The sequence below is a fragment of the Brachyhypopomus gauderio genome, unplaced genomic scaffold (genome assembly GCF_052324685.1).
Source record: "Brachyhypopomus gauderio isolate BG-103 unplaced genomic scaffold, BGAUD_0.2 sc127, whole genome shotgun sequence".
NCBI lineage: Eukaryota > Metazoa > Chordata > Actinopteri > Gymnotiformes > Hypopomidae > Brachyhypopomus > Brachyhypopomus gauderio.
The window spans coordinates 306,346-323,696 of NW_027506948.1; the positions used below are offsets into that span (position 1 = coordinate 306,346).

At 43.4% G+C, this 17,351-nt stretch overlaps 2 protein-coding genes across 4 annotated transcripts; both read left to right on the forward strand.

Annotated features, from left to right (window-relative positions):
* The first annotated feature begins 5,667 nt into the window (after positions 1-5,667).
* On the forward strand, positions 5,668-9,685 carry LOC143498968 (RING finger protein 150-like). Its single transcript, XM_076993880.1, has 5 exons — positions 5,668-6,370; positions 7,478-7,728; positions 8,098-8,127; positions 8,666-8,698; positions 9,590-9,685. Exons 1-3 carry the CDS (start codon positions 5,917-5,919, stop codon positions 8,101-8,103), a joined length of 711 nt encoding a protein of 236 aa, XP_076849995.1. The 5' UTR covers positions 5,668-5,916; the 3' UTR covers positions 8,104-8,127; positions 8,666-8,698; positions 9,590-9,685.
* A 3-nt stretch (positions 9,686-9,688) lies between these two features.
* Positions 9,689-16,287, forward strand: LOC143498966 (uncharacterized). 3 transcript variants are annotated; one of them, XM_076993876.1, is made up of 5 exons: positions 9,689-11,427; positions 14,882-14,975; positions 15,168-15,290; positions 15,486-15,680; positions 15,974-16,287. In XM_076993876.1, the coding sequence occupies exons 1-5, from the start codon at positions 10,771-10,773 to the stop codon at positions 16,021-16,023; spliced, it is 1,119 nt and encodes a 372-aa protein (XP_076849991.1). In that variant the 5' UTR covers positions 9,689-10,770; the 3' UTR covers positions 16,024-16,287. The 3 variants fall into 3 exon arrangements, with proteins under 3 accessions (XP_076849991.1, XP_076849992.1, XP_076849993.1); XM_076993877.1 differs by lacking the exon at positions 9,689-11,427 and adding an exon at positions 11,462-11,650; XM_076993878.1 differs by lacking the exon at positions 9,689-11,427 and adding an exon at positions 11,462-11,650 and having other exon boundaries at positions 15,513-15,680.
* The last annotated feature ends 1,064 nt before the right edge of the window (positions 16,288-17,351 follow it).

Below are 17,351 nucleotides of genomic sequence, written 5' to 3' on the forward strand. Positions count from 1 at the left end.
ACAGAGGAGGTGGAACATTTTCATTTAGGCTCTCACAGTGCTGGGACAGACACTGAAACGCTACAGCTGAGGTGTGACACTCAGACTGACACCATTGCGCTTCCGTTCACCTTGTGGGTGACTGCAACCCCAAATGCACCAACGGTCACAACCATAAAGCACCTCTTAGCTGCACATCATAGTGACCGTTACAGTGATCCAATCGATTATTGTAGTCTTACCCAGTGTCTTGCAGTTGCATGTGATGAAGGTGCCTGGAGATGTGTGTTACCTGCCCTGTAGGGTTGGAGGTGTGTTACCTGCCCTGTAGGGTTGGAGGTGTGTTACCTCCCCTGTAGGGCCTGGAGGTCCCAGGTGTGGATCAGTCGTACATTATCGGTCTCTCCCAGCATCAGCCAAGCTGAGCTCAACCAGCACAACAGCTTTTCCTATTAGGCAAGACAACTTTACTTATAAAGCACCTTTCATACATGTACACACAAAATGCTTTACACAGGAAAAGAAGAAACTTATGACCTGAGATTATTACCTCAAGGTCATTGATGGGGAGGAAAACACACACACACACACACACACACACACACACACACACACATACACACACACTGTACATGTTAAAACACTGATTCTGCCATTATTTGAACCGGACAGAAAACTGTTATCTGACTCATTATTAATCCCTTTAATGAGATAAGTGATATTATAAATATTAAATAAACAGTTAAACAGTTATACACCCCTAGGTTTAAACAGCAGGAGCTGTGAGTTACAACTGCTTCCTGTTTGTATCTTTTTCTCTCTCGCTCTCCCTCTCACTCTCTCCCTCTCTCTCTGTTGTTTTCTTTTCTCTGAGGTTTCTCCCTCTCCTTTTCTTTCTCTTTTGCTGTCAGATGACATGCACCCCCACACACATTTCAAGGTATTTTTCAAGTTATTTTCTAACTACATTATATGAATGACATTTCAAACAAAATGAAATATGTATATATATATATATATATATATATATATATATATATATATATATATATATATATATATATATATATACATATATATATATATATCCAAAAAGCTGTAAATGTAATATTAAATGCATGTACATTCAGCTGTATTTTCAGTCCTTCGGAAACGCCCCCTGTCGAGAGCGACGCTATCTCACACTGTAATTGCACTGTTACTAGCAGGCAGTAGTCCAGGCTCCGCCCCCAGCACCATGCTCTCCTTCTCTGAGTATCTCCTGGTCACAGGGCCACAGCGCCCCCTGGCTGTTCCACAGAGGAGAACTCGACAGTGAGTATTGCCTCCTCATCATTGAACACTCACTGACAATTGTATGAATGCCGAGACATGCTGACCTCGGCCAATGGTGGAGGGGTGGGGGCGGAGCATCTAAGCATTCGCGTCGTCATCCTGTCACACCGTGATGATGTGGAGTGTCCCTGAGTGTCTGCCAATGAATGGACCCTGCCTTTTTATGTGCTCTGTGTGTGTGTCCGTCAGTCAGTCAGAAAGAACTGTCTTTGATCTGACCTTTCTCACCCAACTACAGACATATCTACCCATTTATGCTTTTTCTTACGAGTCCTCTACCAATAACATATTTGCTTGTGTTGGTCATTCATCTAACACCCCACCCTCCTGCTGGTGTGGACTACACTGCATTGGTTATGTGTCTGGTGTAACCACAGCAGTGAGGAAGATTCTGATTCTGGATGATCTGGCCGGTCCTGTGTCGGAGAGGGCAGAACAATTCAAGCTGGTTTGGACTACAAATGTGACATTGGGATACAATCAGTGGTGGACTTGAGTTACTTGAGTTAAAGTACAGATACCCTAGGTAAAACATTACTCCAGTACAAGTATAAGTCCTCCCTTTAATCCTCTACTTGAGTTAAAGTACAGATACCCAAGGTAAAACATTACTCCAGTACAAGTAGAAGTTCTCTCTTTAATCCTCTACTTGAGTTAAAGTACAAGTACTTCAAATGTACTTAAATAAAAGTAAAGGTAAAGGCTCTAATGTTTAGCACCATACTCTGCATGTAAAACCTGTCAAAATAAAATTTGTTTCCTAAGTTAAAGTGCTATGTTCAAATGTTTATTATTTCACCTCGATGCATTTAGCTAGCTGGAAGATCCAATGAACTGTGTTAAAACCATTCAATGGTTAAAACACATAACTAGCTAGCTAGTTCACTTAGCTTACAGAGTGCGTTGCTAAGACAGTTTTTTGTGTGTACTAGCAGTAACCTACTTAGCTAGCTAGCTAACTAACAATGTGTAAGGGAATTTGTGATTTACTGTCTGTGACCCTCAGACAGTACACCCTGACATTCAGTTCACTCCCTTATCTGTGTCTGCTCAGTTAGAACCTCTCTCTCTCTCTCTGTCTTTCTCTCTCACCCTGTACTTTTCCACTACCCCTAGATTCAGTCTACTGTGCCTCCTCTCCTGATAAGAACATCAATCATACATATGTTTTATTATTCTTACCCAATTGTGTTGAAACATCTTCTTAGTTCTGTATTTAGCTACATGTATTACTATTAAACTCTAGGAACTCTTTCCAGACACCCGTGTGTTGTGAATCTGTTCTCCTGGATCCAGCTACCGAACTCTGAGGGCTGTACAAATTTATAATCCAAATTATGAACCCTGATGGTTTTGGTCTATGTATGAAAGATGACTCCAAAATAAATAATCTTAACACAATGTATACAATGCTTATTTTAACATACACAAACAAACCCGTTTGATACAAGATATTGTTGAGTTCTCATTAAAGAAAATGAGCAGCAGGCCTATGAAAACAGCTCAGCTCTGCGTGTTTCCTTAGATTAGATGGGGAATTCTTATAAGACAATCTTATGGGACTGAGGCTGGCAGAAAAGGCCCTTTTAAACGAAGGAGTAATTTTTCTTTCCACCACTTCAAATAATTTCTCTCAGATCATAAGGCCCTGGGTTTAGTGTCGAGTTACAGTTTCTTCATTTTTATGTGGGGATCTGCGCGCTGCCGTTGAACCGAACGCTGATTAGTGCGCGCGCTTCCCGCTTCTTTCGTTTTGCTTTACTAACACACGCGCCTGAAGGAACGACCGATCTCACATAATGTAGTGGAGTAAAAAGTAAAAGATTAGACTTAGAAATGTAATGGAGTTAAAGTAAAAACTCGTAAAGAAACAAAAAAAGTAAAGAAACAAACAAAAATTTGCTTAAGTACAGTAATGAATTACATTTACTTCGTTACCACCGTCTATTAAACTCCCACTTGTTACAAATGAGGTATAGTCCACATTATGTATGTGATCTACAATGCAACATTTATTTAAACAATATTATGGTCAATATTATGGTCATGCGTGCATGGACGTAATTTTGATTTCACCCATGAACTATGGGATGCACTATGCGGAGAGGCCAGACACTGACCTGTCAGTCATTACCTCTCAGCCAGGTAGAACCACGCCTTTCTTCTCTCTCGTCCCAAATTGTTTCAATTATACTTTAAACTTTTTTTTTTTGCTTCACAAAATGGGTGTAGGGTCGTCCTGGTCAAGGACAGCAGGGTTTCTACGAGGACAATATAAGGACATTACGAGACTATGAGGACAAGGGCAAGTCCTTGGACTCCCCAACATCCAATCAGCAGTGACGATATCTCCAGGGATACAGAGTCGGGTAAAGGTTTCAGATCTCAGAGACAGTGAGTTTCATTTTGATATTGGTAAATAGGTTAATAATTGGCCATGGTCCCTTACTGAAATGTTTCAAATATTGTACCAGGAAGTCTGACTTAAAATTTTCAAACTTGTGGCACTGTGAGGAAGCGAATTAACCCAAAGGCAAAAGTAAAAGTCAGCCAAGACATAGTAGGTGAATCAAGACCATTGGGTTAGAATACACGTCTGGGTCCTTACCAGCACTTTAGAAGTGATTATGTGCTGCTCTTCTAAACAGACCGATCAAGCAGAAATTTCCTCAGCTCCGCACTGAGACCTGTGCACATTAGACAAAGAGCCTACCAGCCAAAGAGCCTACCAGCCAAAGAGCCTTCCTGTTAAAGAGCCTACCAGCCAAAGAGCCTTCCTGTTAAAGAGCAAGGTTACCTAAAGCCCTGTGATTCAAAGTGCATACGTCCCTGTTTCCATAGGACCTGATGTCTGGCGAGCCCAGTGAAAACGTGCGGCGTCTGGGGTATTATGCCCTCGCGTCTGTGGGTGGATGAATTCTTATGGGCTTACACTCATTAAGCCCATTAAGCCCATGGTGTCTCCGAGCCAGATCACATCTACTCTGGGCACGTAGATGAAATGAGTCTTGCAAATAAGACAAAACTGGAATCTGCACTTGCGAGCTGCATAACATTTGGATAAAATCACTCAACCACACTGGGAAGATCTCGACCGTCAAAGCCTCCTTCCACATTGAAGCAGATCCTTCACTGACTTGTAGACGGTTCCACCCATATTTTACTGTGGACAATACACTGATAATAGCCCGTGGGTTTCGGGAAGTCAAATGGAAACTGAAACCATGTGTGGGTTGGCGTTTTTTTTACTTGGGAAATATCTTGGGGAAAAATCAGATTTCATGTGGTCACACTAGGGATGCATTTTAGTGAAATGTGTCAACGGAATTTGGACAAAAAAAAATATCCACATATAGTCCAGATATGAAGTACACATTAGTGCAAGGCATAAAACTACCTATATGAATGTGTCTGTATGTGTCTGAATGTGTGTGTGTGTGTGTGTGTGTAGGGGGGGGGGGTGTTGGGGTGTGTGTGTTTGTGTGTCTGTGGATGTGTGGGGGTAGAGGTGTTGGTGTGTGTGTGTGAGAGAGAGTGTGTAGGGGTGTATCTGGGAAGTATTTGCATAGCTACAGAGCTACAGTGTGTGTGACCTGCCACAATGTTGCGATGCCCATTCAGAAACAGGTCACACAACGCCATTAGCATAAAGTAAAATGACATCATTTATTATTACCAAGGGAGAGTTCGATCCAAATCACTCATCTGTCTATATGAAGATCCTGTTGTAGGCTATTTTGTATTTTTAGGTTTACTGTAATTTTCTAACAGGAGAATTAATTCATGTAGAGAAACAGTAGTCAAAGAAAGTGCTTATTCAGACATTGAATACAGGTTTTATCGTACAGAGTACAGTGGAGGTGCAGAGAGTTAACTAGTACATATAGCCTACCATTACTCATCCCCAGTGGAAACCATACTCTAAGAGCAAAACAGAATTCCCATATCAACAATGGACGCACAAATACTACATGTGGTAAACAGTTATGAAGTGCGTGTAAATATAAACGTGAAGTTAAATCTTCAGTGTTGAGACGTTAAATGTGCTTTGGCTGCAGTATCAACAGGAAGTGTTTACGTCCTGCAGCTCGGTTCTGGTACTCTCGGGTGGGCTTGTCTGACAGCCTGAACGATTTGCCTGCTAGACCTGTTTAAAATGGATGTTTTATTATTTTATTAGGAGTATCTTTATCTTTATTCATGCCACATGAGGTTAACACAGGAAACCGACTGAATATAACTTCTGCGTTTCTCACAGTCGCGTCTCCTTCAGTGTTCCTCTATCCCCATGTTATCATCCCACCGCTAGGGGCGCTCTGGTATTTGTTGTGCAGTGTTCAGCGCTCTATCGCCGTCTGCTTTGTGTTGCAGACCCAGTGGGAAACACTGCAACAGCACGCTGACCCGCTTCACCCGCACTGGTGCCGCTGCACTTCGGAGCAACTGGACATTATACCCGCATCGCCGCATGAATGTGACATTTGCGAACCATGTAAGTGCGGCCAGTGCGTCCTGCGCAACGGAGTAGAGGCTGCAAGAGAGCGACACACACACACACACACACACACACACACACAAATAGCGGGGAGCCGCGGCGCGAGGATGCCGGTGTCCGTGACGCAGGCGTGCCGCAGCCTGGCGCTGTGCGCGTGGCTCGTGTGCCCGTGGCTCGCGCGTCTGCCCTGCCTGGACATGACGATGGCCGAGAAGGAGGAGTGGTACACCGCCTTCGTCAACGTCACCTACGTGGACCCGCTCACGTCGCAGGTGCGCGCGGAGAGGAGCGAGTGCGGCCGCTACGGCGAACACTCGCCCAAGCGCGAGGCCAAGGGGCTGCTGGTGACGTCGCTGTCGCCGCACGAGCGCCACGCGTGCGACCCGCGCGCCAGGTTCGCCGTGCCCGCGCGCGGGGCGCCGTGGATCGCGCTGATCACCGAGGGCAACTGCACGTACCGGGACAAGATCCGCCACGCGGCGAGCCAGAACGCGTCGGCCGTGGTCGTGTTCAGCGTGGGCGCGTCCGGCGCCAACGACACCATCACGATGCCGCATCAAGGTAAACGACGAGTCCGCCACGCCGGGACCATCGTGCATGTTCACGTCTGAGACCCACAGACACGGTGCACACGGTCCCGCACGGACCAGACTCCCTCAAACACAATGTACAGGTAAAACCAAAACAGTACAGGTGAGCGAGCACGTGCTCGTTTTGGAAGACCAGTGCTGTTTTGTTTTTGCGCGCACACACACACACACACACACACACACACACACACACACACACAGTGGCACCAGACCCCCCCCCCCCCCCCCCCACTTCTGTCATTTCTTGTTTCATTTTATTCTTTATTGAAAGGCTGTTTCCAAGGAAAGTGCGTGCGTGCGTGCGTGCGTGCTTGGCCAGGACTGTCACCCCAGCTGGTGTGTCTTCCTCACACATCTGGGAGACATTGGATTAAAACGCGGCATTCACACCCTCAACCACGTCCCACAGAAGTTGGGCCTGGTGTTATTATCTAGATTGATGATCTGGGACCAGATCCTCCCCGCGGATATAATTGTTTCCATTTGGGTGTAAAAGGCGAAAGCTGATGTCAGATCAGAGAGGTGTAATGTGTTTGCAGCCTGCTGAGTAACTGCCCCCGGGCACGGGGTAATGGGCTGTGGGGAAGAGAGGTGTGGAGAAAGAGTCTGTTATGTGCTCTGTTTCTTCCAACTGTTCTCTCACTCTCGCTCTCTCTCTCTCTCTCTCTCGCTCGCTTACCTCTAGTTAGTTATAATTCGTAACTTGGGATGTAGGCAGAGCCGGAGTGGCTAATCGGGAGATTCGGGAGGATTCCCGATGGGCCGGCTCATGTCAATCTCTAGTTTGGGCCGATTGGGAGGGAAAAATAATTTTGGGCCGGATTTGGGCATGAAACTCCCGGGCTGAAAAAGTGTCCCACTCCGGCCCTGGATGTAGGGACACATAAAGTAAAGTATTTAAAGTGTTCTCCCACTGCTTATCTTGTTAGTTACACTGTGTCATCTGGAAACAAGTGAAAGACCTTGAGTCTCTCACTATCTTCAACTCCGTCTGTTTCTCTAACTGCCTCTGTCCATCTGTCTGTTTCTCTAACTGTCTACCTCTCCGTCGGTCTGTCTCTACCTGTCTGTCTCTCAGGTACCGGTGATGTGGTAGCAATCATGATTCCTGAGCCTAAAGGTCGTGAGTTGGTGATGTTACTGGAGCGTAACATCACGGTGCACATGCACATCACCATAGGAACACGCAACCTGCAGAAATACGTCAGCCGCACCTCCGTGGTCTTCGTCTCCATCTCCTTCATCATCCTCATGATCATCTCCCTGGCCTGGCTGGTCTTCTACTACATCCAGAGATTCAGATACGCCAACGCCAGGGACCGCAACCAGGTACACACCACCCACTATAGACACCCCAACACCAGGTACACACCACCCACTATAGACACCCCAACACCAGGTACACACCACCCACTATAGACACCCCAACACCAGGTACACACCACCCACTATAGACACCCCAACACCAGGTACACACCACACACACACACACACACCCCAGCTATATCAGCATCAAAAATGCATGCCGGAAGACTCAACATAATGGGACTGTAAAGCCTGATTACAGGACAGAGGTCTTTAAAACCACAGCTGTTCTCCATTGTAGTGTAGGGGTATACACTTTACTGGTCTACACTGTAGTGTAGGGGTGTACACTTTACTGGTCTACACTAATGTGACTGTTCCTTTGTGTTTCAGAGGTGACTACTGAAAAAAATGATTCAATAGGTGAGAAAGTTCTGCACACTAGCTCACCCACACTACCAGTGATCTCATTTACACACTTTTGTTTGTTTAGAAATTTTCTTCCCTAAACATAACAGTGAAGTTTACACTTTACTGGTCTATACTGTAGTGTAGTGGTGAACACATTACTGGAATATACTGTAGTGTAGTGGTGAACTTTACTGGTCTACACTGTAGTGCTATACACTACTGCTCTACACTGAAGCAGTTTATACTTTACTGCGTACTGGTGTACACTTTATTGGTCTACATTGTAGCGTAGTGCTGTACACTTTACTGGTCTACACTGTAGCGTAGTGATGTACACTACTGGTCTACACTATAGTGTAGTGGTCTACACTTTATTGGTCTACATTGTAGCGTAGTGCTGTACACTTTACTGGTCTACACTATAGTGTGGTGGTCTACACTTTATTGGTCTACATTGTAGCGTAGTGCTGTACACTACTGGTCTACACTGTAGCGTAGTGATGTACACTTGACTGGTCTACACTAACATGACTGTCCCTCTGTGTTTCAGCTGTGGATGAAAAAAACGGTTCAACAGCAATAGGTGAGAAGGTTCTGCTCACTAGCAGCTGGTCCACACAGCAGACTCACCCACACTACCAGTGATCTCATTTACACACTTTTGTTTTTCCCTAAACATAACAGTGACGTGTACACTTTACTGGAGTATACTGTACTGGAGTATACTGTAGTGTAGTGGTGAAAACTACTGGTCTACATTGAAGCATAGTTTACACTTGACTGATCTACACTGAAGTGTAATGCTGTACAATTTACTGGTCTACACTGTACTATAGTGGTGTACACTTTACTGGTCTATACTGAAACATAGCTTACACTTTACTGGTCTACACTGTAGTGTAATGATGTACACTTTACTGGTCTACATTGTAGTGTATGGGTTTACACTTTACTGGTCTACACTAGTGTAGTGGTGTACACACTTTACTTATCTACACTGTAGTGTAGGGTGTACACTTTATTGGTCTACACTAGTGTAGTGGTGTACACTTTATTGGTCTACACTGTAGCGTAATGGTGTACACTTTACTGCTCTACACTGTAGCATAGTGGTGTACACTTTACTGGTCTACACTGTAGCGTAATGTACACCTTACTGGTCTACACTGTAGTGTAGGGGTGTACACTTTACTGGTCTACACTGTAGTGTAGGGGTGTACACTTTACTGGTCTACACTGTAGTGTAGGGGTGTACACCTTACTGGTCTACACTGTAGTGTAGGGGTGTACACTTTACTGGTCTACACTGTAGCGTAGTGGTGTACACTTTACTGGTCTACACTGTAGTGTAGGGGTGTACACTTTACTGGTCTACACTGTAGCGTAGTGGTGTACACTTTACTGGTCTACACTGTAGTGTAGTGGTGTACACCTTACTGGTCTATACTACCGTGACTGTTCTTTTGTGTTTCAGTGGTGGATCGTGACAACAATGGTTCAACAGCAACAAGTGAGAAGATTCTACACACCAGCAGCTGGTCCACACAGCAGACTCACCCACACTGCCAGTGATCTCATTTATACGAATGAAGTCGACTCTAACGAAAACAACAAACATCATTTACTTGAGCTCACATACCTAAGCAAGATAACGCTTAAATGGACACATTCTTGTAAGATACGCGTAACAGAGTTTTTTTATTTTTTATTTTTTATTTATTTTTTTACCTCTAAATGTATATTCTTAACATTTCAAATAAGGGAAAAACCTACTTCCTGCTTTCCTCCTGTACAGACGCTTTTCTGTCAGCTCTGCCTGTTCTTTCATTTATTTGAGTTATATCTAAAAGTTAAAGTTATTTTTACAAGTTAAAAGGATCCATTACTCTTCACTTGGTAAGCTTTTTTTACATTCATCTATAAAGGATAATTTAGCATTTTTTACATTCCGACAGTCCGACACTGCGAGTGAACTGTTTTTTGCGCCTCATCCTTGTGAGTGGTTTTTGTGCACTGTTTTATCAGCAGCTGATATTGTTTTCAGCTGTGAAATACCTGCCAGAACTTCTTGGGTGTTTATTTTGCACTTTGGATTTTTAACTTGGATATTTGAGCCTTGTGTGCCCGGTGCTTTTGCGATTATGGCTCATGCTTCCACATCATCTATTTGCTCTGAGTGTATCAAACTGTCTCAGAGGGTTGCAGAACGTCAGGAAAGAATCCATACCTTACATTCTATAAGGGAGGAGGAAGAATATCTAGACTCGATTCTTGCCACACAAACCGCTGACAAAACCGTCCCTGTGACTGGCAAAGAAAGAGATGTTTCTCTCCATTGTCGCTGGGATGTACTGGGGGCAAAGCCTAAGCTCATCTTGGCCTCAACTCCTAATCCTGTTAACAACAACAATGATAAGGGCTGGACTCTTGTTCGGGGGAAGGAACGTAGCAGAAACCAGCACAGCAGCGGCGGCAAGCAGCAATCTCCAGAACAGAACATTCTTCTTGATAACCGATATGAAGCTCTTGCCTCAACTGAAGTAGCAGAAACTGAGCAGTCTCATCACAACATACTGCTTCCCTCTCCAGGACATCAAGGACATCAAACACACCCCAATCAGCATCAGAGATCCGACTCCAGTCTGGCTGCTAAGCATGCAAATAACTGGCCATTCGCGGACCAACCACCAGGCTGGCAACTGTGTTAGCCAGCAGCATGCTAACAAGCATGCTAAGAGGTTTAGCCATCGGGATGCTAACCATGTTGGCCATCGGGGTGGTAACCATGCTGGCCATCGGGGTGGTAACCATGCTGGCCATCGGGGTGGTAACCATGCTGGCCATCGGGGTGGTAACCATGCTGGCCATCGGGGTGGTAACCATGTTGGCCATCGGGGTGGTAACCATGTTAGCCGCCGAGGCATTAACGGTGAAAGGAGACGAGGAACACCGCCACAGCCCAAAACGCTGCTAATTGGGGACTCAGTCATCAGAGATGTATGGAGCAACAGTATTAAGGCCTTTTGCTTTCCTCGTGTTACTGTCTGTGAAGTGATACCCGTGATTCCACACATATTGCATGACCATCCAGCTACGGAAAGACTGATTGTACATGTCGGCTCTAGCGATGTTTACAAACAACAGTCTGAGATACTGAAACAGGATTTTAACCATCTGCTCGACATTCTGGAGTTTTCCCGGTGTGAAGTGTTCATTTCTGGACCGATACCTACTGCACGTCGAGGCAGTGGTCACTTTACCAGACTGCTGGCTCTAAACAGCTGGCTCACTACAGCCTGTGCTCATCGGAAGGTAAACTTCATTGACAATTTCAACATCTTTTGGAGGCGTCCTGAGCTTTTTAAACCGGATCAGCTTCACCCTAACAGGGCTGGGACTCAAATGCTTGTGAATAATCTAATGTATGGAATCACTCACATGCGGAACCTGCACCCAACCGCCAGCAGTAACGTCAGTAATGTCAGTCCCAGGAGCCCACCATCTCCTGTCAGAGAATCTGTCCACAGTCTCAGAGGTAAACTCCAGGAGATAGAACAGGTTCTGCAACACTACAGTCTGCAGTCTTGTAGGAACTCACCTACTTCTCCTGCACACTCAGTGAATTCTCAGGTCTGACACACTGGAACCCATGCTCCTAGTCAGTGTTACATTCCAGTTATTTTAAATAGCCGGTGGCATGGCTCTCAGAATCGAAATAAAAATGTAATCAGAAGAAAACATAAGGGTACAAAACATTGTAACAAACAAAATTTGATCCCAGTGAAATGCACAAGTGATGTAAGCGATGCTGATCAAACACATCAAGTCTTCAAAGTCTCCTTACTAAACGTCCGCTCACTCACAAACAAGTCTTTTATAATAGCTAAATTAATTGAAGATTATACTGTTGCATGTTTTTACCATAAAGCATTCCGCTGTAAGCAGATCTTATTAGGGGAACATCCTACGTTTGAATATCTGGCAGTACAACTCAACAGTACTTATTCAGTTCTTTTGATTATCTATCATCCTCCCAGACTACATGCAGATTTTCTTGAAGATTTTGAAGAAATGCTTTCAAGGATTTTAATTGATTTTGATTGTTTTAATTACTGGGGATTTTAATATTCACATGGATATATCCACAAATACAATCACTTCAGAATTCATGAGGATGCTTAACTCTTTTGATCTCATACAGCATGTATCAGGCCCAACTCATAAGCATGGCCACATTTTAGATTTGATCATTTCTAAACGTATAGATGTTAATAATACTGAAATTACTGATGTTGCAATCTCTGACCATTTTGGTGTATTTTTCAATATGTCATTATCTACTAGAACACTCAGTGAAAAGCGCACAATAACCAAGCGTTATCTCAGTGCTGGCAGTGCCGTAGCCTTCACAGACATGATACAGTCCCTCCCTCCCCTCTCAGAAAATGGGGATGAGCTAGTTGAAACATTCGCACACAGAGTTAGGAACTGTATTGATGCTGTGGCACCAAAGGTAACTAAAATAATCTCTGGTAATTAAGATGCCCTGGAGAAACACTCCATCTATTGTAAAATTTAGGCAAGATTGTAGGCAGGCTGAGAGACGTTGGCGAAAGTCAATATTGCGGGTACATTTTGATATTTATAAAACAACATTGCAGAATTACAACAGTGAAGTGAAATCAGCAAGGAAAAACTATTTCTCTACCTTAATCAATTCATCCAATAATAACTCGGCTGTCTTGTTCAGAAGCATAGATCAGCTAGTAAACCCCACCTCCTGTGGCTTCCCTGAGACTTTCAGTTGAAAAATGTGAGGAGTTTGCTATATTTTTTAGGGACAAGATTACTAGTATAAGGCAGAACATAGCAACAAGCACTAATAGACCATCAACCCTTACATCAGTTACTCAGCCTAACTTTAATATGTCTTATTTCCAAGAAGTTGACATTGTAACACTACTTGATGTGATCTCATCACTAAAATCCTCTACTTGTGAACTGGACCCTTTACCAACATGCTTTTTCAAGCAGGTTCTGAGCTCATTAGCAAATGAAGTTCTAACGATTGTTAATCAGTCTCTGCAATTGGGTGAATTCCCTAAAATTCTTAAAACTGCAATGGTTAAACCACTATTAAAGAACAGAAATCTTGATCCCACAATTCTTAATAATTATTGACCTATATCTAACCTTTCCTTTCTTAGCAAAATAATTGAAAAAGTAGTGTCAATCCAGTAAATCAAATAAATTACACTTTTCAATCTGGTTTCAGAGCTCTCCACAGCACTGAAACAGCCCTAGTTAAGGTAGTAAATGACTTGAGATTGAATAAGGATGCAAGCAAACTCTCAGTCCTTTTTCTGCTAGATTTAAGCGCCGCTTTTGACACCGTTGATCATGAAATACTTCTTGATCGACTACAGAGCTGGGTAGGCCTTAGTGGCTTAGTCTTAGACTGGTTTAGATCGTACTTAACTGGGCGTGATTACTATGTAGCATTAGGTACCTCTTCCTCCACACGTCAAAAAATAACTTGTGGCGTCCCCCAAGGATCAATTCTTGGGCCGTTACTATTCAACCTATATATGCTTCCATTACCACACATCATTAATAAACATGGTATTAGTTATCATCAATATGCAGATGACACTCAACTTTATATTTCGCTAGAACCTAAAGCCCTAAAATCAATTTGCTCACTGTTTGACTGCATAGATGATATACAGACATGGATGTCTGACAATTTTCTGCAGTCAAATAAACAGAAGACAGAGGTTCTTGTTATTGGCAGTGATTCACAAAGGAATGATGTCCAGACTTATTTAAATCAAATGAATCTGAATGCCAGACAATGTGTTAAGAACCTGGGCATCACCTTTGATAATGAGCTCAGCTTCAAATCACACATCATGACTACATGCAAGAAACCTTATTTTCACCTTCGAAACATCGCTAAGGTCCGAGATATGCTCTCTCCTGCTGACAGTGGAAAAACTTGTCCATGCATTTATCACATCAAGGCTAGATTATTGTAACGCTGTTCTATCTGCTCTTCCAAAGAGCTCTATTTCGCACCTACAGCGAGTTCAGAACGCGGCTGCTAGGGTCCTGACCCGCAGGAGAAAGAGAGATCATATTACACCTGCACTCCACTCACTGCACTGGTTACCTGTCAGCTTTAGAATAGATTTTAAGGTTCTAGTCATGGTTTTTAAATGTCTTCATGGTCTTGCCCCTCTTTACCTGAGTGAAATGATGGTTAGATATGTTCCAGTCAGGTCTCTCAGGTCTTCAAACAGTAATCTACTGGTGATTCCTAAAAGCCGATTAAAGATTGGCGAGGGTGCTTTTAGCCACTATGGCCCAAAGCTCTGGAATTCTCTTCCTGAAGAGCTCAGAGGCATTTCATCCCTGCATAGTTTTAAGAGCAGTCTCAAAACATTGCTGTTTAGATCTGCTTTTAGTTAAGAAATCACCAAAAGAATGACCACCACCTAAATGCCTGCAGTTTCCCCATAGGCACTGTTGTTCTTACTGGAATGGAAGCTTGCTGAAAACACTTTTTTGTAATTTCAGTTCTGTTTAAATGACCTTTTCTTTCCCAAAAGACAGTAAGGCACAAGGCGTGTTCTCACACAGTACGCTTCGCCTGTGCTAGCCTGGTGTCACAACCCTTGGGATGTCGGTGTTGCTACATGCTGGCTGATGTGTGTGTGTGTGTGTGTGTGTGTGTGTGTGTGTGTGTGTGTGTGTGTGTGTGCAGAGCTACTCCTTTGACCTGACCTATCATGCCAATGACCATGACACTCCGCTGCGCAGCATGGAACAGGGGGGCACCTTTGAGCAATCCATCAAAGGCAAGACAACTCAGTTCCACCCATAATGATATTATTTATTCATGATTTATGAATAAGGACGTTCTCCATTTCACAATACCAACTAGTTTGATCCCCTCTGCCTGACTGTAACTGGGTCACCTCTGTATCGCTGACACTGTTGGATGAAACGTGTAATGATATTAAAACCCCTTATGTTGCTTCCTTGCTCAGAATCAGAGGCAGTTCAAGACTACAGTCAGGATGAAAAGCCCCAGGAAGGCAGTCCAGTAGCCAATGGGCACGCAGTGGAAACGGATCCCACACATGGAGAAACTGAACAAACCTCCTCATCTGGTGATGACACTTACACCATCCAGAGAAGTGATCTTTAAAAATCGATCAATTCTTTTGATTGGATACACATCATTAGTTTATTAGAATGTGCTGATAGTAGATCAATACACACCTTTTCCTGCTTACTTCTTTACGGCATGTGATGCCTTCAGAAACTTGAAGGGTGTTTCGATCATTTGCCTTTCTACACTACAGATGTAATTGCATCATTGAATTTTCCAGAAGAAGACAGCTTCTTGTCCGACACTAGTCTGACTCCACCCATGAAGAAGGTGGAGTTTAATCTGGACCTGGATCTTATTGGCAGAGAATCTGAACTGGCATCTTCAGCTCCAGATGACACTAGTGAATCACAACAAAACGAAAACAACAACAACGTCACAAACGCTGGTCTGTATCACTAAACATCCAATTTTACATCAGCCACATGAATAGTTCATTAGAACCACAAATGCTAATATGCTTATAATGCATATTTTAGAATATTATGCATGTGATACACATAAATGTGATACACGTAAATTCAGTTTGAAGTGAGGTTTTTTTATATTGATTTGTGTATGCAAACATATCTGTTAATTAGGCAAACATGCATGCAAATGTGTAAATGTGTGTAGCTGCGATCTTTAAGACTGTGACAGTATTTAATGTTATGCATCATGTATGTCTTTTGTGTGTTACAGGGAATGATATGGATGTCTTCACTGAAATTAATTTGGATGAGGCACAGTAACACAGACATATGTACACACAAACGTGCTCACACATTCACGTACATGCCTACCGTTTATCTGGACAGATCTGTGCTGTTCTAGACATTTTCTCTACCAAGAGGCTAACATGTTTTATCAGTCTAACATATATACACAGGTTGTACAGGTTAAATTTTTGGAGTATTTGTAATTCTACTTTGTTTCTTTTTGTACTTTTAATAACAGTTATGGTGTTATAAATAAGAGTGAAATGAATCAAATAAATATTGATCGTGATTAATGCACATGAGGGTGTTTGTGCTTTTACAACATTAATGATGCAATTACATCACCACCCCAATCTTCAGACATTTAGTAAACAGGACAAGGGGGTTTAGTATTTAAGGTCTACCTTTCTCCACAGAGAACAGTGACACCACAGAGGAAGGGTCTCTACAGGGAAGACCATCTTCTTACTTTTTAACTACTTTTCAGATTGTGTTTATTGCTATCCTGAGCTGTCTGTGTAATTCAGATTGTGTTTATTGCTATTCTGAGTTGTATATGTAATTGTTGAGTTGATGGCATATATTATGGACTATCAGAAAAAGCCAAGGCCTGACCCTGGATCTGTTATACAAGCCAACAACAGATGCTCAGTGGCTCTGGACCCACCTTGGTGCTGTGATTCGACCCGGTTCTGGACAATGGCCCACTGTACCAGAGATTCGGGATGCTCTCCCCAAAGAAACGGCCATGTTTTACGACAGAGGAGGTGGAATATTTTCATTTAGGCTCTCACAGTGCTGGGACAGACACTGAAACGCTACAGCTGAGGTGTGACACTCAGACTGACACCATTGCGCTTCCGTTCACCTTGTGGGTGACTGCAACCCCAAATGCACCAACGGTCACGACCATAAAGCACCTCTTAGCTGCACATCAAAGTGACAGTTACAGTGATCCAATCGATTATTGTAGTCTTACCCAGTGTCTTGCAGTTGCATGTGATGAAGGTGCCTGGAGAGTTACAACTGTTTCCTGTTTGTATCTTTTTCTCTCTCGCTCTCCCTCTCACTCTCTCCCTCTCTCTCTGTTGTTTTCTTTTCTCTGAGGTTACTCCCTCTCCTTTTCTTTCTCTTTTGCTGTCAGATGACATGCACCCCCACACACATTTCAAGTTATTTTTCAAGTAATTTTCTAACTACATTATATGAATGACATTTCAAACAAAATGAAATATATTAAATGCATGTACATTCAGCTGTATTTTCAGTCCTTCGGAAACGCCCCCTGTGGAGAGCGACGCTATCTCACACTGTAATTGCACTGTTACTAGCAGGCAGTAGGCCAGGCTCCACCCCCAGCA

What these genes read in the sequence shown, in the direction of transcription:
- LOC143498968 (XM_076993880.1), top strand. Translation starts at nt 5,917, where the DNA reads ATGCCGGTGTCCGTGACGCAGGCGTGCCGCAGCCTGGCGCTGTGCGCG. An exon ending in CATCACGATGCCGCATCAAG is followed by an intron (nt 6,371 to 7,477) that starts GTAAACGACGAG and finishes TCTGTCTCTCAG; the next exon opens with GTACCGGTGATGTGGTAGCA.
- LOC143498966 (XM_076993876.1), top strand. Translation starts at nt 10,771, where the DNA reads ATGCAAATAACTGGCCATTCGCGGACCAACCACCAGGCTGGCAACTGT. An exon ending in CTTTGAGCAATCCATCAAAG is followed by an intron (nt 14,976 to 15,167) that starts GCAAGACAACTC and finishes TTCCTTGCTCAG; the next exon opens with AATCAGAGGCAGTTCAAGAC. An exon ending in TGAACAAACCTCCTCATCTG is followed by an intron (nt 15,291 to 15,485) that starts GTGATGACACTT and finishes TCTACACTACAG; the next exon opens with ATGTAATTGCATCATTGAAT.